We start from the raw sequence: 21472 nt of genomic DNA on the forward strand, positions 1-21472 counted from the left end.
TGCTCAGATGTGACTTTTTTTTACAAGAGAAAAGCAGCAGAAGCACGCCTGATGGGTTTTGGCTTTGGGATAAGTTTTGGGATAACGTTCTAGAGGATCAATCCATTCTAATTATTTTTCATGAAGTGATTGATGAGGAAGACAGAAACAAATGTAATTTCCTGGTCACATCTTGCTCTGGTTGAAGATGAGCATCTCAAAGCAGCAGCTCTTAGCCAATATTTGCCCTTTTTTAGGGCAAATGGTGGCAGACAGTCATTTACACACTTCACTTGTTTCTCAAGTTCACAGATGAGCTGTGCTTGCCTCTCACATGCTCAGGTTACTTCAAAGGCCAAATGCCACACATGATTCACCTGGTAGGGATAATGAAAGAAATGCCTACATTTCTGGGTATTCACCTTTGGCCTCTGGCATAAGCTCTTAGTAAATCCTTAGATAATGAGCTGATAAGTAATAGGTCACTCCAGCAGAGGACAAGCTGAGACAGCTGTCTGAGGAAGCCATGAGGTCAATGGAAAAGTTTACAACATATCCTGGAGATAAGAAAGGAGATCATCCAGCCACTCATTTTCTGAGGAGAAGCAGATTTTCAACTCAGAGAACGCACTGCCTTGTATTAAAGACCGAAGTTTCAATCCCGTTAATAATCTTAATGGTATCCCTAATGAATTTCTTCCATACTCCAAGGTGCTTGCCCCACAGCCTATTCGCACCAATGTCCTGAATGAGCCACCACCCTTATAAATTCTGGGCTGAAGCCAAATATACTCCCCCCCCACGTGAGTGGCGATCCCTCCTATGCACTGCCGGGATCTACAGAACAACTGGGCACACACTGAGCTAACGTCCGTATTCCACTGTGCACTGCTGGCAGACCTACCTCCTGTCAGGCCACCAGCTCCATCCTTCTGCTACTGCTGCACAGCAGGAGAGCAGCGAAGCACCAGTGTCAGCAATGCTGGAAAGAAAAAGACTCTATCCGTTCAGGTATGAAACTGGAACCTCAGCTGCACTTTGCAGCTGCAGCAAACGTAACCTGGAGCACACCTTTGAAAAGCCTAATGGTCACTTCTTAGCTGCACCATTTTGCAATATCTGGTACACTTTTTGCGTGCCCAGGTTTCCTAGGGGTATAAATTGCTTTTTCTTATCCACCTTTCTCTCACACCTCCAACATTTCACCATATTCAGAAACTTGGCTGCCAACTTAAAGCAGAGCCCTCAATTCAGAGCAATACTTTAAAAAGTTGTGGCAACTTCCACCCCTCCCCTGCCCCCACAAAAAAAAAAAAAAAAAGAAACTTGCAGAGGACAGCTATAATTCTTTCTGCAGATCATGTTGAGGCTAGCTACCTTTTACTATTTTCAGTAGCAGATCCAGGCTTTCAGCTAAGGGCTGCTTTCTAAAGTTCAAGACGCAGAAGTCTCAAGGTCAAGCCATGCACACTGACTCAAGGAGCACGTTATTTCTACCCATTGCCTACTTCACAACTACAGGAGAGGAGACAGAACAGTTTGCTGAGGGTCACACAGGAGAAAGAGAAAAGAGGATTCCTACTCCCTATATTTAATTACAGTTTATCCCAGGAACAGGTACAGTTTATCTCAGGAACAGAACAGGTGTCAGACTAACAGGGTCATGCCAATTCAAGTCAGGAAGAAAACAACTGCTGGTGGTCACAGCGGAGCTCCTAATTCCCAGCTTCCCTCCCAACAGACATGTTATTGTCATGCAACCATTATGCATAGAAGGAAGCATTCATCACGAAGTATATCAAAGAAACAATCAGTTGCACCTCCTGCATGCATCTAAACTGGTATAGATATTAAAATGCTATTCCACATGCAGCTACTTTTAACTTGGGAAATGGGTGGATATATTGAAGAGTAAACACCGCTGATCGAAGGATGTGTAGTGTAAGAGTAGCAATCTTTCAACACCAGACCCACTGGGAATGTAAGATTTGCCTTTGCAAAATAAAAGCTTTACAGATCTGAATCCTGCCTCTTGCACAAGCCACAATCAGCCTTGTAGGGAAAACATTCTCATCCCACCGACCTTCCAGTGTTGAGAGAGGCAGGACAACGTGGGAGTCCCTCCTAGCTGCTGCAGGTGACAGACAGCTTGAGGTTAGTATTACTGTAGATGACACGTGCAAAACCTCTTTGATGGAGCTAGTGGCATTTTTAAGACATTTTTTTGACTCATGATAATCCTGGATGGCAATAGTGGATTGCTTCAAAACAGATTAAAAAAATGTGACTAAAAGCAAGAGATGGTTACTACAGTAAGCTCCCACTGAAGAAGTGTAGTGTATCTTTAGTTGTTCCACGATTTTCAAAGGGAACTACATCCCCATCCATACGGTCAAGAGGAACAGGGCTAACGGATTCACCTAGAGTAACATCTACTTCACAGCAGAGCTTCCTCAAGAGGCCAACGCCTGCTGTACTGGTTCAGGACAGCCTAGAAAAATGAAGATCAAATCTGAGTGGCTGTTAACTATTTTAAAAGAAATGCATATTCTTGAGTTCAGTTAGCAACTAACAGGAGACTCCTTGCACATGAGAGCTCTGTATACACATTAGCACGTTGATTTAGAGGTGACAGGGAGCTTAGGGCCCACCTTAACTTGGTAGTACGCATGCCTGTTAATAAACGCATACTAAGAACTCGCCTTTTCCCCCTTTGACGATAGCGTGGACAGTGCAGGCTGCAGGAACAAGCCTTGACAGAGGATCTCGGCAGAGTTTGAACTGTTGGGAACACTTTCTTCTGTCAGCACATTTGGCTGGGAACTTAGAGGAACATAACGAGCATGGGTGACCTCTCTGACTCCTGAAAAATTAGAAATTGATAGTTGAAGTTCCACACACCCTACAGAAACAAAACCACTCCTGACAACATACATAGATTACTGTGACATAATTGATCTTGTTAAGGTTTTTCTCCATGGGAAAACTTAAGACATTCCATCTGAAGGCTTCTGAAGTCTTTTTAAAAGAACATTTGCCCAAAATAAACTTTAAGCGTTGCCCTGTCCGAAGTCTGCTACATAACTTTAAAACCAAGTCAATAAATCCTGAGGGAAGAAATTGTCTTCACTGCTGAGGTAGAAATAACCAAGTGGTAAGTCACCACGCAGTGATGGCTTTGTATTTGTCAGGTGTTATCATAAACGTAACTTAGATACTGTACACAAGACTTCAGTACATTTCAAATCCATGTCTTTAATATTATCTGTTACCTGCTGCTATAATGTATATAAGCTGCTGTTAATGTTATCTGTTACCTGCTCGGTGAACTTCCTCCCCAGGTTCCTCATCCCTTTGTGATGGAGACCCTTGCCCTGGAGAGGATGTCCCAGATTTTACATGTGCTCAGCTCTGCTGAATGAAGTCTCCACATTTTATCCCGACAGTCAGAAAATTCTCAGGCAGCAGTAAGGAGAGATCTGCTTTGTATTTCCTGCTGTGCCAGGCAAATTGAATGGCCTAATCTATGGCACAACTAGATCCTCAAAAGGTATTTTGGCTCCAGAGTCCCTTACATAAGAGACAGGCAAGTCTGAATTTCTAAGAACTGCATCATCATCTTGTGTCAATACAAAATATATAACAGGAGGTGCACAACCTTTCCCTAAGTTATAAGGACATCTAACACCCACACTTGTTAAAAGCTACAGTACTAATCCTAAAACAACAGTGACCTCTGACTCACAGCTCATTGCCAGTGGCCTGATTTTGAAACTTTGACAGGAGAAAAAAAAGGTAGAGCTGAAATTTCATCTTAGTAAACATGTAATTTTGTACCTGAGGAGCCCTTCCCACAAACCTTTTCACACTAAAACTTCAGCAACTGCTTACACTTCTCAGACACATTTGCAGCTATCACTGGAATCAGTAGGTTCCAGAATAGATGAGAACTAGCTCAACTAGCTCAGTAGATGAGAACTAGCTCAACTAGTTTGGGAGAAAAAAATCAAATGTACTTAAAAAAAAAAAAACAAACCTATGAACTTCATGGCAACTAAGAATGACATTGGGAAATGGTATCTCAAAAGTTCATTGAAAGAGTCTCCAAAAGAGTTCAGGCATCTTGTCTACAAGAGGGGACATTCTTTCCCCACAGAATTTCCCATACATCAAATGGCTCATATATATATATATATAAAAAAAAAAAAAAAGCAGCAGCACATGCACTTCCCAGCAGTGAATACTGAGTCTTGTAAGCTCTGTATATGCATTAGCACATCCATTTAGAGCAGGGAGCTTAACGGTCCACCTTAACCTGGTAGTGTATTTGTGTGTTAGTAAATGTGTATTAAGAACCCACCTTTTCCCCCTGCGATGACAGCGCGGACAGTGCAGGCTGTAGGAATGAGCCTTGACAGAGGATCTCAGCAGTACTGGAGCAGCTGGAAATACTTTCCTAACACCAGGTCAGCTCCAACGCTGTCACCACATTAGAAGCCCAAACTTAGATAAGCTAGGGATATTTTTAACATCTTATTGATAATCACAGCAGAGCTGTGTTACTTCACATTTTACTTGGCAGAACGGTGACAGGAATAATATAGAGAAGATTTAAGATCTCCAAAGGAAGAAATTTCTTAACAAAGTCCAAGAGAAAAGCAAGCTAAGTTTAGGAGTAGGAACACGTTCTTTTTTTGCGATAATGAAGAGTCACACAACACCTGTTCGCTGTATAAGTGAGTTATGTTTCACAAGGGATGACAAGAAAACTTTCTTCAGCTTTGATTCAAGTTGTTCGCATCTCCCCAGCTTCCTACTTCCAGCTTAATCCAGTCCCAAATCTCCAGCAACACAAAGCATTCTTACGTGTGGGGAAACAAAATTCTCTCGATTTTCTGCAGCAGTAAGATTTTTCAGCCTTGATTTGTCTGCACGATACTCAGACAAGATTCAGAGGAACACGGCGTGAATACCACTTTGATGAGAATCCATTCCTTGTGAGCTGCACGTAGCACATCCAATAAAGCTCCTCTGGGGCAGCAGCAGGCAAACACAGCAGGGGCTGCTGGGTCACCCAAACGCCTCAACTCAGGAAGAAACAAGATAGCAGAGGGTCCCAGTGACAACACAGCCAGCCCACCTTACCCTTCAGTAACAAATGGGGATCTCCAAGAGGTTGCAGACGTCCCCCAGCCATTCCCACAATGTCCCTTATACCTTGCCCTCTGAGGTGCACAGTGCATGCAGGAAGATCTTGTCTATAGCTCCGAAGGATAGTTAAGAGCTTGCAACCTCCACCATCTACACTCACAGAAGCCTCATGGAAAGGAGGAAAAATAGGTTTTGCTTGCCATCAGCTTGACACAAGCTCAAGGAAAGAGGGGAGCAGGAGGGACTTAGTGCAAAACAGCGCGGAATTACACACACACATCACAGGTTTCTTGCCGTGCGGACCATTTTGCAGACCATTTCGCACGGCTGCTCTTTGTGTGGTGGTGGTTCAGCAGTGCTCACAGGTTACCAAGGGCCACATGGCCACATAGGCAGTGCTGCCCCCACCCAAGGAGATGACAGTTCAAACAGTCCAGGCAGGAAAACACCCGAGGTCTCAGTTCACGCAGCAAGAGCTGAGGAAAGCTCAAGAGGCCGTGACAGTTCCTTCTCCATTGGCAAGGATTATTATTGTTTTTAAGTGTGTATCCATTAAACAGGTGGGATATATTGCTCTAGGTGTGTTCCTGGGTATGTGTGCGTTGTAGCCGCTCCCCTGTCAGCAGCATCCCCTACAGCCTGACCCGCCACATCCCAGCAAACTCCAGGATCGGAGGATACAGGCGCATCCTGGCCAACAGGCACCACCTGGGAAGGTACCAACAGGGTTTATCTGAACAGAGGTAACAGGAGGACAGGGGGGAAGCGGACCGTGGCAGGCAGGGAACATCAGCCTGCAAGAGGAACAAGAAGAGTTGCAGAAGGGTGGCAGAGGAGAGGGCCGCTTCCCACTGTAAAGCTGCCTCCATATCTCGGAAACTGCCTGCAGAAGGTGCCACGTGTTTCCTTCTGTGTATTTACCTGCCCCTCTGGAGATGTGCAGCTGCTAGCAGAACAGTGGGTGAGAAGGGTGACCAGGCAGTGCCTCTCACAAGGAAACCTCTGCTCTCTCCCCTGTTCCCATAAAACTCACATATCTAATCCAAGCATTTTTCTTCCCTTAGTCTGGCTCCTTTTCTCTGAGGAGCCATTTCCTCCTGTCTGTTGTTGATTGTTATTGTTTCTTCTCTGTAACTGCATTTGTCATGATCTTTGCTTCCAACTAGCAGGCAATCACACACATCTCATGTTTTTCAAGGAACCCGTTTAGCAAGGATTCTGCAAAAGAGCAGTTTGTCTTTTGGTCCTGGGAGGTCGCAAACCCCACAGTACGGGACAGATTGCTGATCCCAGCAGAAAACACTGGAAGTGTTAGCAGCTTAAAACACAATCAAGAAACGAAACCCCAAATCCCCAAGCATCCTTCCCTTAGACTGGAACGAAGTGTTTGTCTCGCCAACCTGATGGGTTAAGAACTACATCACATGCCATGCCTGGAATGCTAATGAACTTTGTAACTAATGAGTTGGTGGGAACCCACTTGCCACACTGCTGAAGGCAGGCACAGCCTCAATGCACTGTGCCACCTTCCCCAGGGGGTAGACAGGACATCCCCAAAGCCACACACTCTTGCTTCGCTGTGCGTGTTGATGAAGCGTTTCAGACTGAGACGAGCCTTTCAGAAGAACCACTCCTCCCTAGAGACTTTCGAAGGGTCAGAGAGCAACAGGACCCTGCTTCACGCCAGGGAGTATCAAGGGCAACCTGCTTCCTAGGGGATGAGGGGTCGAGGGGGTAATAGCCAGCAGGGCAGGGCCCCATCCTGCAGGACCAGAGGGGCAACCTAGAGTCCAGACCATCAGGCGAATTCTTGGTGACGAGGCAGGTCCAAGGTCTAGCCAGGAAGTCAAGCTGCAGGTCTGAGCCCAGTGGCAGTAACCAGGGTCAGACATGGTCCAGAAATCACTGGGCAGGTCCGAGGTCAGGCTGGGAAGTCATTCCATGGTGCCAGGCACAGGCAGGGCTGTGCAGAGCAGGAGACAGGTACACCTACAGCATAGGCCAGCGAGCAACTGAAGGTCAGGGACAGAGCTGAAACGGAGCCCCCGAACCGATGGGCAGGGGTGTGGGTAGAGGCCCCAGGTCATGTCTGTCAGGGCAATGAAGGCGCACTCAGGGCCCTGACACTTCACCTCTGCAGTCACAGCAGCCTCTTCCCCCCAGCCTGGCCCAGCAGCACAGCCACACACCGCAAGAAGTGCCCCCAGAGCACCTCTGTGCAAACGCTCACGCCTGGTGACTGGGGACCAGCCCTCTGTCTCACACCTCCGCTGCCCCTCTGCACCCGCAGGGGTTACGGGGGGACTTTGCCACCATCCCCCTCAGGCACAAAACTTGATGGTATTCACCAGAGATGAAAACACTCCGAAATAAGAGGGGCGCCGTTCCATCTTACGGAGCAGCCCGTGTCTAAGTCAGTGCACAGAAGATGCAGCCAAAGCCAGAAGCCGTTTCCTCGCCACGTGCTGCTGTGCCTCGGGCAGAGAAGAGCAGCTGCGGGAGCGGCACAGGGCACCTCCTGGGCCAGCAGCACTGCAGCACGGAGACAAAGGCGCAGAGATGCAGGACGCGGTTACACCTTCAGGTAACAGGGCTGCAGAGCTGAGTAAGCAGCCGGTTATTTGCACTCATCACTAGGCACGGGGCTTTCATTAGAGACCAAACAAACGAAACTCAACAATGCAACAGTGTCAGTTGTTCTTATAGGCAAGGGAAGTTAAACAGCCTCCTCCAATGGATCCTGTAAAAGCAGGACGTGTGGGATAAGAGTGACAGTAGTGTTAGAGGGGCTGGAAACTGGCCAAAACACAACACCCCCCCCCCGCACATACACTCCCTGCGCATTCTGGGAGAAGTTCAGCATTTCTGGAGCATCGTGGAATGCTCCTTTCCGGGTGATTTTTAACTCAGTCTTCAGGCCCCAGCCAAGAACGCACTCTGCAATAACTGGAAATGTCCAGTAATGAAAACCAGAAAAAGATTTCCATTCCGTTGCTTCGTTTTATCCCTGCAATGGTACTCTTTGACCCTGTGTCAGAACATACAAGCTTACATTCAGAAAGATTTAATGAAAAGCATGCAATGGTCAGAGATCCTGCTGCCAGGGGAGGAGGGGAAGAGAGAGAAAGAGGAAAAATATATCAAATGGCTTATAAAGAAAGAAGCATGTGCACTTCCCAGCAGAGGATACAGTTTTCTAAGCCATACCATTTGGGGAAGCTTCCTCTAACTGACACTTCCTTGAAGGCAAAAGATAAACAGATCGTGGGGCCAGTGTAAGGGCAGTGCTGTGCAGCTGCAGCAGTCTCTTAGAAGGTCCCACTTGTATTGCCTTGGCTTGCTCTTCAAGCTCAGAGGGAAGGTTAAGCTGAAGTCACCTGCTCCGTGATTCCCCGTGTATGCAGAACTGGCCGCAAAAGCACACTCCAGCCACTGCAGAGGGAGAGGCAGGCTCTGCCAGGCACAAATTTTTCTGTAGCTAGCCTTTTATAAGTTGAAAATAAAGGAAGAATTCCCAGAGTTGTGGGTATAAGCACGCCTGTTAACTCCTAAAAGAGGTGTTTGGAGGTGTCAGGGCAACGCGTATTCCTAGAACTGCTTTTCTGAAATCACAACTCTGGGAATACAACTCTGAACTGGTTGAGTCACCATCCCTGGAGGTCTTTAAAAGACGTTCAGATTTAGAGCTTTGTGATATGGTTTAGTGGAGGACTTGTTAGTGTTAGGTCAGAGGTTGGACTCGGTGATCTTGGAGGTCTCTTCCAACCTAGATGATCCTGTGATTCTGTGAATACCAGGGAAGGAGAGAGCCTGGCTTTCCATTCAGAGAAAACAGTCAGCACCACTACTTTGGGTTGGTTTTGTTCAAGAGCAAACTGAGCAATGAGACACACCAACACCTTCCAGTTCAGAGATTCCTTTTCACCGCTGATTCCTACCCAGGCCCAGCACGGTGCGCATGTACTCCTACCCAGCCCTTCCAACCACGTGTCAGTTTGTAGCTAGGTGAAACTGTCCAAGAAAATACAGCCTGCCAAATGCCATGTTTCCAAAGTCCCGCTGTAGGTGCCTTCACCCAGACCTCCCCTTCCTCATCTGTTCCCTCTTGGGCACGGCAGCCTTGCTCCTCCCCAGCAGCCCTCGTGCCCCAGGGTACACTTTCCTGTGCAAGCACACGCCTTATGTGCTCAGGGAGGGTGCTAAGGAAATAATCATTGAGACTGCAGACACTTTAGAAATAGCCTAGAGAACATTTCTAAGCAGACCAGCTGCCTTCTGGATGGTCTAGAAAGCCTTAGTTGTGCTGATGCTTCTTTTTGTGCACTAAGAAACTTAACGAAATTCTCTCCAGGCTTACCTCTCCCCAGACTCGTAGACCAGCCAGGCAGCTCCACAGCAGTCATCTGCGTGGCCCACAACCGTCTCCGACAGAGACTGAGCTGGTACCTAGGTAAGAGATAGAGCAGGCTGCGAATATATTGTATTTCCCTCCCCAGACCCAAATTATTTAGTCAGCGAGCAATCATTTTCAGCTGAAGAGATTTATTTATTTAGCTTTAGATGGCTTGTCTGTTCAGTAATTCCCAAGAGGCCCTTCTTTCAGACACCCAGTACTGTCTTCCTTTGAAGACAAGTAAACACCTTGCACCCACAGCATCCTTAAGGGGAAACTCTCCCCGCTCTACTGCTCGGTACATCAAGAACCCCCCTTTTTCATTTATTTGAATCCTGACTCCCACTGCCCTCATTCATGGCCCTCCAGTTCTTGCATGGTAAAAGAGGAACAGCCAGTCCCAATGCGCTCTCTAGGCGTCTCCAGACTTGGCACATCTGTCACATTCCTCCAGAAGTCATCTCTTTTCCACACTGTTCCACTGGCCCTTGTACGGAAGCTCCCAGGCCTGGGCTTGGAAGGCCACGCCAGCAGCACGGAGCTAAAGGGCCGTCGTGGCTTCGCCTGGCAGGCAGCTCGGATCCACACAGCTGCTCGCTCACACGCCCCGCTGGGGCGGGGGACAGAATCAAAAAAGGTAAAAAGGCCAGAATTTGTGGGCTGAGATAAAGGGTGTTTAATAAGATAGGGAAAAAGAAAAACAACAACAACAACAACAAAACAGAAATGAACAAAGCAACTGCTCACCACCCACCAAGTGATGCCCAGCTGATCACCAGAAGCCCCCCAGCCAACTCCCCCCCAGTTTTATTCTTCAGCATGACGCCATATGCTATGGGACATCCTTTTGGCTACCCGGGGCCAGCTGTCCCCTCCCAGCTGGTTCACACAGCCCCAGCCTGCTCGCTGGCAGGGCAGTGCAAGCAGAAAACCCTTGACTGTGCAAGTGCTGCTCTGCAGCAACTAAAACATCAGTGTGTTATCAGCACTATTCTCATCCTAAATCCAAAACACAGAACCTTATTAGCTACTAGGAAGAAAATTTAACTCTACCCCACCCAAAACCAGGACAAGGTCATTGGCCAACCTCAGGCCAAAATCCCTTGTTAGGGTGGGAAAGCACTCTATCCCCCTCTGAATTAGGGCTGCTTCTCCACAAGTGAATTTAACTCACGCTTTCACAAGCAGAGAAAGAAAACACAGACAAACGTTCTTCTTTTACACTTTTCCTCCCTTTGAAACCGAAGGGAATATTCAGAAACCAAAACTAATGCTCTTCTAAAAACACAACGATCCCTTTCTCAGAAAAGCAAACCCAAAGACCATGACTCAGATGTGGGGCTAACTTCGTCAGCCTATTACTCAGACCTTTGACCTCCAACATTTCTCCATTTTTCTGCAAGGGTGTCATAGCCCTAGCTGATCTCACCACCTGTTACATTGATCTCGGAGATCCTCAGCACTTTTCAAATACAGTTTGGTCAAGTCAACAGCATGCAGAGCAGCACCTAGGAAGCCGTAAGTTTGACCTTGAAATCCATGCTTTCTTTTAAAGCAGAAGAGACTTTGGGAAGTGGAGAGGAGATGGCAGGGCAGTGGCTGGCTGGAGGAGAAGGTTTTGTATTTACAGAACACAGCTTAACAGAAGCATATCATAATCTGCCCAGCAAGCCACATGCTTCAGGGACCCCACCACCTCAGGGCAGGCCAGAGAGTCTTCTTGATTAATGTCACTGATAGGAAGGTAATTCTCCTACAGAGATGCATGCAGTTAAGTGGCGATGTACTTTATCACCCTGTTGGTATCCTGGAGCAGTTTCCTGGGTCTTAAGAAGATCAACAAGCCCAAAGCATTGTGATGCTGCGATATTAGATTACAACACTGACATCACCCTTAACTCCAGCAAGCCAAAGTATTTTTTATTTACTAAATCAAAGATAGGTCATAGGATTAGCGACACCCCCACACACCAAAAACAAAACAAAACAAAAAAATCAATTACTATTTAGATTAATTGTGGTTTCTTACACTAAGTATCCAAACCAATACTTGAGTAGAAAGCCAGTTTTGATACGGTCTTCTACAGTAAGGCTGTGTTTGTGGCACAGGATGGCTCTGGAGGCCCAGACTTCCTTTCATAGCCTGAAGCCCTTCAAAGATCACAAGGATTCAAAACAGTGTTCTCCCCACCACCGATTTCCTGAATCTCAGGTCAAATCTAGAAAGAGTTGTATTGGCCTTCCAATCACTAGATCACTGTCTGCCCTATCTCCTCCAGAGACATCAGCGCCCTTTGCACGGTGGTTATCCCTGGCCTCGGCAGTGAATGCAGCAAGGTTACCAGTGCCCAGGGCCTGGGCTGAGCTCCTAGTTGATCTCTGGCCGTGATCATTCTCTCCCACCTGGTAAAGCACCTCCAAACGGGTGTCTCTTTCAGCAGCAGCCAGCTTATCCCCCAGCTCCCACGCTCTCAGACTGGTCTTAAGACACAAATTCTGACAGCCCTACAGTGAGAACCAGGCATGAAAGTCAGTGAGAAAGTTCTCAAGGTGAAAGCCATTGCAGATGGAAGGAAATCACATGCTGACACATGACGGTGGTAGGAGCCTTATTTAAAAAAAAAAAAGAAAGAGAGAGAGAGAAGAGCGAGAGAGAAAGCAAACAAGAGAAAGAGAGAAAAGAAAGAGAAAAAGCAGCAATGGAGCAGGAGTGAATGGCAGGAGATGCTTCTGACAGTACTGCCACCAAAAGAAACTCTTAGCAAGCCATGACCTCAGCACAAAGCCTCTTCATACACCTACCTGTGTGTTTCAGGTAAACTACCTCTCCACATTACACAGACATACAGAAGCCTTTAATAAACACAGCTCTTGACTGGTTTTTGGTTGCAGTAAAACACGCCTACCAGCCCACAGTAACATGTTAGGAAAACAGGGCTGATGAGAGGGGAAGACGGATTGTCACAAGATAGCAATATCTCTTCAAAAGAATGTCAACTGCCTTTAAAATGACTGGTTTTAGATTTCCAAATTTTAAGAGGGCAGCAAAACTGTTCATGATCACTTAGATTGGTCTCCTGCATAGAACTATTCTTGAATTTCATCTGATGTCCCAAACCCAAGTCTTTTTGCTGAGATAGACAAAATTTCTTCAGAGATTTCAAGTGACAGAAAAAAAACACCACTGTATCCCTTGGTAATTGGCATCAACAGTTAAATAGTGACCATTAAAACCAGGTACCTTATTTCTAGCTTAAATTTATCTGAACGTATATCTAGCTGCTGACTCACACTATGCTTTCATCTGTTTTTCATCCGTGCTCAGGCATCGCTATCCAATGAAATTCATCCCTGCATTTGCAGGCAGATGAAGCAAATGCTAGCCAACAGTTTGGGCCAGGAAGAAAAGGATGCTGCATCCTGCTGCATGCGTAACAGGGCCCCAGAGTTCATACAACCAAGTCGAGAACGAGCTTTGCTTTGTAATTAAGGCTTCCCCGTGGCAATAAAGCCTTAGCTCAGGACAAGCAACATCCCCCACCCCACACCCCCCACATCCTGCTTCTGAAGCATTCTGAAATAGTGGCCTGAAGCGGCCAGCCAGCAAGGCTTGTAGCAGCTAATTGCTTGTAACATTGCTCTGGAATTACTGCCCTCATCAAAGTTATGAATACAAAAAGGAGTGCAATAAAAGATAGTGCATGCCACCAAAGATGCAGAGAAACGTTTTGTAGCCGTGCCCTAAGGGGAGCCATAGGCAGGCATGGATGAGGGCACATGACCCCCAGCAGCTCTGCACTATGTGGTTGTGCTGACATCTGTGACCCTAAACTTGCTGCTTACTGCTCTGTGTTTGAGAAATAAAGGTAGATTTACCTTTATCTAAGGATCTGGGCCATGCTTGAACAGCGACAGACTCCTGCAGCCAAAAGGTCTCGTCCCATGGCAGATATTTTGGAGGCTGTTGCGCGGCACAATAGTGTCAGCTGGGAGCAAACTGCAACCTGAGAATTTTGAGAACATAAATTAGAACCCCATGGGACTTACAAGGGCATAAAAAGGCAGAGAAGAAGATCCCTGGTCTACCTGTGAACTGCACAGTCTGTCTCCGTGTCAGGACAGCTATGCCATTCACAACCACAGTGGGAAACATTTGTAGCAGCAGCAATAGGCTGACACCCCACATACAACAACACCATGGAGGAAGCCTCAACACAAGCCACATCAACAAGATAAGCCTTGACAAAGAGGGCATGTCTAGGTGCTGAGATCAGGAATTTCCCTTCTCCAGGCTGGTGTGCTGGGATGAGGCAGAACAAACAGCAAAGTGGAAACAGCCCCACTACATTTAATTGTGTTGTTAGAACAAACCTAGGACCGTCAGGTTTACAGCACCAATCCGTATTGCTCTCTTTCCTCACAGAGGGAAATTCACATCTGGCTCTTTGACGTCTTGAACTGAAATGTCATGGCCCAGCAGCAAGCCTGCCTATGCAGGATGTAGCCCACACCACCAGTACAATGTCACTGGGCAGCAGTTCCTGCAGCCTAAGCACCACCGAAACCAGAAGCAGTGTCTCATTACAGTCAGACCCAAAGAAAGAAGAGCCATCTCTATGCGCTCCTTAACAAAGTGCCTCAGCACGACACCTTCTTGCAAAACATGTTGCGAAGCTGACTCTTATATTGTCTATAAAACAGGGCTATTTTCAAGTGATGGATATTTCTTCTGTGTGGTTTCACAGCCCATCTAGGATAATTTCAACAAATCTGTTTTCCTTTGGTCCACTGGCAACATGTGGAGGTGTTTTTTTCCATAAGAGAACTGATGGTGAGACCTGCACGTCAGACACAGGGAGCAGGTCTCTCTCCTTTCCTGTGCTAATTACTTCCCAAACAAATCTCTCTCTTTAAGTCCAGGTACTTCTTAGTGTAGAAGAGGTACCAGGCAGGACCACAGCTCGGAGAGCTGGGACCCACTGGAGCCAAGACAAAGCCAGTCCTCCAGGTAGACTGTGCGTCACAGCCTAGAAAAAAAATCCTTCTTTCTGCGGTGCCTGAGGCATGCACACACAAAGCTTCCAGATCCAGCTGTAAAAGTTAGCAAACCTGCTCTAGTTGGGGCCTGGAATTAGCAGGCACAGGAAAAAGGCAGAAACCTGACTCCAAACCCCTAGTATTGATTTGGCTCAAGTGTTCCCCTTTTCACGCCTCCAGACTTCTCCCCTCTCACCCACACGCAGCCAGCCCTTTCTGCAATGCAATCACCAAATAATATTCACCATCTTGTCTAAATAATCCCCCCCTGTTTCCTAGCCTACCAGGATGGAAAACCTGTCTGACTGCCCAAGCTTCTGCAGGAAGCATGATGAGGTGCTAAGAAAATAATTCTGCTTACAAACTTTTTTGGTCTGAAACAGCTGCTTTTGTAGTTGGATGGGGTTTTTGGCTGGCAGTCAGCTCTCCCTACAAGTCGTCTCACCAAGACACTCCATTTGCTTCCTGTTCCCTAGCAAGTCCCTGAAGGAGAGCAAAGAAACTGGGATTAAACATATATGACAGAGCCAGGCCAAGACACACAATCTGAATTCCCGGACAAAGTACAAGACAAATATAAGAATCACAAAGGAACAAACGTAATATGGGCTTAAGTCTAGCATGAGCCCTCTGTAAATGTGATCTGAACAGCAGGCTGCACCTTCCAGCCCAGCAGATTCTGTTAGAGCAAAGTCTGCAAAGCAGCAGATCTCAGTGAGAGAGACAGGAGGCACCAGGAATTTAGAGAGAGGCTTTAGGGATTCAGCATCACCTTGACTGACACCAGGACCACTGCCTTCAAATGAGCTTTGAGGCATCAATGGAAAATGAACGGGTGCTCCGAATCCCAGCCCAGCTCTGCTCAGCTGGAGCTACAGAGCTTGAGCACCTTGGTTGGGAAGGGAGGAAATAAGAAGTCTGTCAGAACTGTCCTCTTCCCGCGTGCCTGTGGCAGGCACCCAGTGGCCCCTAACACCATCGGAGCACCCGACAGCTGAGAGAGGCTACCAATGTAGCTCTGATTGTGCTGATTGTGCTGCCTGCCAGAGGTGAGCCAACAGGGGATTAAAGAAGCAGTAAGAGAGTGAAGCAATACTGCCCAGCCACGGCTGGTGTTATACGCCTTGTTTTCCCAAAATAGTTCTCTGTTGTCCCAGTGTAACACTCCAAACATTAAGTTTCTTTCATAAGATTGGCAGATCTAAAGGCTGCTTTCACCCATGAATGATTTAAAGAATTACCCACTAGTAAAAACTTCAAGTGTGAACACCTTGAGTATTTTAGTAGACCTGGGTCTTCACAGATTCCTCCTCTGCTCAGGAGGAGCCTTAGAGTTGACCTACTATGCAGCCGCACCACGTCCCCCTTGGCGCAGGGGAAATCCCACCGAGTCTGGCTGCATTGTCAGCCCAGCAGGAAGCCGAAATCTCACAGGAAAGCCTATTCTAGTGATGTTTCCAGGGTAGTTTTGCAGATCAGAGACACTTTTGGACCAAGGCCAAGGCAGAGCTGTCCAGTGCCCCCAAAAAGGTGGCTAAGTGGAAAATTTCCTCCAAAATGGTTAAGAGAGAGAGGAAGAAGGGGAGACTTTTTCTTAAGTTTCATTTACTGATGAAAGCAATGAGAACTTTTCCTCTTTCCCCAGAATGTTGCATTTCTTTTGGCAGTAGGGGAAAAAAAAAGCCTCTTCTTTATCATGCATGCATATTTCCCCGCTACTGAACTGACAGAGCTTGCAAAAGCTGAAAAGGAAAAAAAAAATAATCTGCCACCAGAGTCATGTTTTTAACAAAGTATTTTTAGTATTCTTCATGAATAGGGAACACCAAAGTACCCAGCCCTGCTTCATATAATCAACGCTTCTTCAGGAAACAACCATCGGTGCCACAAGAAAAATCTCTATCATACTGGGAGGGGGGACAGTGAGGTGTAGACAGCAGTTCAATGAACTCTATTCAAATGCTTTGCTGAACTGCTGTCTAAGCGAGGAAACGCTAAAGGAAGCCTGGAGCCAGAGCGTTTCCCATGAGACGGTGAATCAAGACCTTCCTCTCCCCTGTGACTCAGTGTCACAGGAGGCAAACTGCAGATGACTTCTGGCTGGCTGAAGGCACAGCCACGGCACCGTGAGCAGGCTGGCTCCTCCGGATGCATGCAGAGAGATGGAACGGAAGCAGGACAGGAGACCTGCTGGGGTGGCCCTATGTTGCAGCTGCTTCTGTTTCAAAGCCTGGCTAGCATCAGTCATGCTGTGAAGATGTCAAAGGGGGTAGCAGGCACCTCTGGCCTGTGCTTCGTGTGCGAAGAGTAGAGGAGGATGAGAAAAAACAAATCAAAAGACACAGGAAAGAAGGAGCTAAGAGCTAGGAAGAGAAACACATTCTGGGCCGCAAAGAAAAAGCAAAGCACACACAAAACATTCAATTACCTGCTGCAGAAAAGGCAGCAGGATCAGCTGTTCCCATGCAATGCAAAGATCCCTTGAAGACATGCAGCCTTTCTGCCACTCCACCCTTTTTCAGAGGCTCGCTTTCATGCCAGTAGCTCTCCTTAGCCTCTTAGCCCAGGTCTCCCATTTGTCTGTATGCAGAGGAAGGACACTGCTGAAGAGTAAAAGAGCTCCTGAGCTTCTGAGAACCCTACACGCCTCTCAAGTGACTAAAATACTCCAAACAAATGAGAAATGTTAGCTTCTTGAAAGAAAACAGAAGCGGGAAAAAGGAGACGGTATCTAAAGCCAGCCAAATATTAGAAAGTAAAGCGACTGCATTCACTTATAAATCAAAGCCTCTCGTTTGGTGTGACCACATCAGAGCCTGCAAGGATTACTAACGGTTTCTGCATGGCTTTGCTGCCCACACCCCTTCAGCAAAGGGTACCCACAGCTGAGAGCACGTCATCTTCTTGCTCACTTATTTGGAGCTCTTGTTTGGAAGCTCAAACCCAGAACACCAAGAGTAACTACTTCCAAATACTTCTTAGATGGTTATTCACACACCTGCAATATTCCATGAGCATTTGTCACTACCAATTAACTCAGCAAATACTCTTTGCAAAGCAGAGGTGAAGGCATGGTGCAAAGACAAGCAGTTCACATTCTGCCTTAAAACAGGTCCCACTGTTGTGTAACATGGCTGAGGCATATAGCCAGTCTCTCCCAAAAAGCTTCTAGGGACAGACACCACAACCTCCCCAGGCAACCTACCCATCACTTCCTCCTCCTTAAGCACTCTGCAAAGCCTCCCCACTCCAAAGATTCACGCAGCAAATGTTGCATCAGCCATAATAACCTGCCTGAGTAGAGAAATGTGATGAAACATCAGAAAGAAGAAGAAAAAAAAAAAGGTATGCAAGTAAACCTTGCAATTTCAATCCACTTAATGCAGTTAGCCCAAAGAAAAGGAGGTGAAAACCCAGCCCTGGTGAGAACAGCAAGTGTCTGGCATCCAGTTTAAGACCAGCCTCAGGTACTGCGCTGAGGTGCTACAACCTCAACCCCAGGATGGAGAGCAGAAAAGCTGGATTAAAAATCCAGACTGAAGCCCACCTCTAATCCCTGAAGAAAAAGAAACCCGTGAAGCTAAATCTTCATCAACTCTCACTGCAGGGCCAGATTCTATGAGCAGCCCCCATAAACACAAGCATGCACCGGACACTCCCCCCTTCCCAGACTTTCCCTTCAGGAGCTTCCCGGCTGTTACCCACCCAGCTGCTTGGGTACTTTCTTGCAGAAGGTCACAGCAGCAGCAATCAGCGCTGCACGGATTGCACTGGGAAGTACGGTCTCCACTCTGCTTACCAGAGAGGCCTGTTGCAAACTGCAGAAACTCGGGGATCCCAGGGACCCACCTGTGAAGAGAAAAAAACGGCACCAGGAGCGAGTAAACTACAATGGCTGACGTAACCCAATAGTTGTCAGAAAAGCCAGTCTTGATTCCACTGTTGCTGATGTTTCTGGCACTAGAGATGCTTCAGTGAGACAACTGAAGCCACTGAACCAGCAGAAAGTAGAAACAAAAACCCCACTGTGGCAAGGATGAGCACAGCTGCCTCCTCCAACTGCATCCCCGAAGTGCACGCTATGCTACTGCAATGATGTGCCAAAACCAGATCTGTAGGGCTGAATGAGCACAGGCCATTTATGCTCTTGAGAAACTCATTTTGTGCACGTGGAACTGACTTTGCTGGGCCCATTTGCTGCTTCCTAATGGCCCACCAAAAGGACGCCAGCGTTTCTCTGCACACAACCCCTTGTCTACTTTGACACGTTCTGCGATGCAGGACAACCTCTTTCTATCCGTGAACGTCCAGCACAAGAGGACCCCATCTCTGACAGGAGGGCTTTGCACATCAGGACGTGCCCTGCTGTCCCCCGAAGAGCCCCATTACTAGGCAGAAGCGGTCGCTCCTAGCTCACTGCTGAAGACATTCTCTGCCTCCCACCCGAGATAAGCAGCAGGATCTGCGTGAGTCAGGCATCCTGCAAGGCAAAGCAGCAGCAGGTGAGGCCCCTTACAAGGAACTGTCAACCTCTCCCTGCTCACGCACTGGGAAAAAACACAGCCACCCTGAAAGGTGGGGGAGAGGTAGCGTTGGGAGGCAACATAATGGAGAAGACCAAGAAAAACGTGTATTCGTCTTGTTATTCGGGTTTGAGCTCCTAGAAAAGGCCTTTTGGTCTGGTCTGCAGCAGCATCAAAAATCCTCCAGACAACAGCGGCGCCGTTCGTGGTGCTTGGAGAGAAGCGGCCGAGGGATTCCCGTCTGCTCGCAGCCTCCTGCTTCTGCCAGGCACCTCTCGCCCTTAGCTGCCGCGCCACCGGTCCCATCTGCCCCCAGGAGAGCTAAGGTAACTTGTTTGGTTTTACAGAAAACAGTAAATTCACAGAAAAATATACGGAGCTATTCAAACGACCAAATATTTCTGGTAATTAAATGTCTGTGGATTAGAATCGCCCAATGTTTTTTGAACCTAACTTGATTTTTTTAGTTGATTTTATTTGAAGATAATATACTTCCAGCTGAACAAAAGCAAAATTTGAGGCTAAATCTCTCCTTCCTCATTTGCAAGCCCATAAAGGGGGATTCCTGCCCTTGCGGCCTTGTTTTCCAGTTTTCCCCCCAGTTTTCTGTCCCTCCTGTCTCAGCGAGGAGGCTGAGCAGCACGGCTTTCAACGTGCTGTGCCAGCCTGAGTTTTTATCAGCTCTCTGCCAATTAGGAAAGGAGTCATTAGCTGCCTTCCAGCCCTACGGAGGAAGCGGCCAAGCCAACTTTCCCTGCTGAACCAGGCAGATCTCCCCGCACAAAGAGCCGAAGGTTTGTTCATCCTGTGGTTACAGCAGCTCACGGCAGCCAGCGCTGATCACGCTGCAAGAGATCGCATCGACAGGGCGCAGAGCGAGGGAGAGCATTGCAGTCCCGTCCCAAGCAGATGGGAGATAAGGGAGTCAGAAAACCTATCCAGCCCTCCTGCACAGTAACCGGGCACCACAGGGACGTCTGTACAAGGCTACCACAGCACCAAAGCAGCTCTGTACCCTGACAGCAGTGTCCCCACGCTGGTCACCCAGGACTTAGCCTCTTCTGGGGGGGTATTTTCTAACAAGACCTGCACTTTTGCTGCAACTTGGTGTGAAGAAGAATCAAGTCTCGTTTCCCATCTAATGCTTATTTCCATAAAGGAAAAAAAAAAAGCAAAAAAAAAAAGCTGGAAGCGAGTATCTTTGAGTCCTCTTCCACTTTGCCAAGTCTGACTGAAATCTGCAGGTAGGCAGCAATGACATAGGATGTATTTTTTCCACAAACCAGACTAAAAAGGACAGTGGGTAGGTGTTTCTATTGACGCAAAGGCAATTGAAGGAAGTGACGGAAAGCCACAGCGAACAACAGCCCCCTGTCATCCCAACAGTCATCCCAAAAACGTATGTTGGGAGATTGAGGTCACGACCCTTGGCTCCCAAACCAGTATTGATCCTCCTGGCCTCACTGTCCGGGGCCTCTGGATAAAAAGCACTTCTGGGTAAAAACAAGGGTGCTGCTAAGTCCTCCTCACAGTGTCATGTCAGAAAGGGGAGGGCTGACAGAGGTCTCTGTCACAGCCGCGAGTCATCACAGTGTTACTGCAGCCCATGAAGGTACAACTCCACTTACAGACTGGCATAAAAGCTACGGACGGAGGCTGAATCAAACCTGTGATGTTCCCAAAAGAGATCCTAAAGTTTGCTTAAAAAAAGAAGAGCTCTCCTCCACTCTGCAGCTATTTTTAATCTAGGGTGGACTGTGTCATTCTGGAACGGAGTCAAATGAAAACGAGAGATTTAAAGCACTTCACTCTCCCCCTGCTGCCCCTCTGCTCTGCGTCAGTCATCACTTCTTGCTTTGTAAACTCTTAGTGGGATTTGCACAGGGCCAGGCAAAGCAGGCTCCTCCATTTACTGCTATCCAACAAATATATTCCAGTAACATGCTGTTCTCCTGCCAATGCCTTCTGTTTTCCAACTCGTTTCATTTTCTTTAGTGACTTTCCTGCAGACAAGTGGATAACCAGAGCCTTGTGTTGACTCCACGTGGATTCTGTCTCGCGGTGGTGCCAGCTATTTCTTTGCAGAAACACTGCTCATGTAGGAAGCGGGTACAAAATCTCTCCCAGAGCTGGACACAGTTTATTTGCTCCTGTTTCCGCTCCCTTTTCTCCATCAGTCAGCTCACAAAGCCCTGACTGCTGCTCTGCCCGGGGCTCTCCCCTGTTGCCTCCCTGCCTTTCCTGCCAGGCTCTCCCAAGCCGATAGCCAAGGAAACCTGCCCACACCTATGCGCGCTGGGGCTGCGCCTTTGTTTTGGGCAGTGACGTGCGCTTGGGGTGGAGGCCACCATTGTTCCAGCTCCCTGATTCCACAAAGGAGCGTTAATAA

General features: G+C 47.5%; 1 protein-coding gene across 1 annotated transcript in view; it reads right to left on the bottom strand.

Moving 5' to 3' along the window:
• Positions 1-21472, bottom strand: part of LOC308200551 (uncharacterized protein) — a 293039-nt gene that overhangs the window by 231627 nt on the left and 39940 nt on the right. The window contains exons 4-9 of the mRNA XM_080606455.1: positions 18848-19389; positions 18266-18409; positions 14922-15043; positions 13400-13527; positions 9488-9576; positions 2682-2842 (exon numbers count right to left, since the gene is read on the bottom strand). Of these exons, the coding sequence (XP_080462581.1) occupies positions 2682-2842; positions 9488-9533 (207 nt within the window). The 5' untranslated portion in view covers positions 9534-9576; positions 13400-13527; positions 14922-15043; positions 18266-18409; positions 18848-19389. The remainder of the gene's footprint in view (positions 1-2681; positions 2843-9487; positions 9577-13399; positions 13528-14921; positions 15044-18265; positions 18410-18847; positions 19390-21472) is intronic.

The sequence above is a fragment of the Anser brachyrhynchus genome (assembly GCF_964034855.1).
Source record: "Anser brachyrhynchus genome assembly, chromosome: 10".
In the NCBI taxonomy this organism is placed as follows: Eukaryota; Metazoa; Chordata; class Aves; order Anseriformes; family Anatidae; genus Anser; species Anser brachyrhynchus.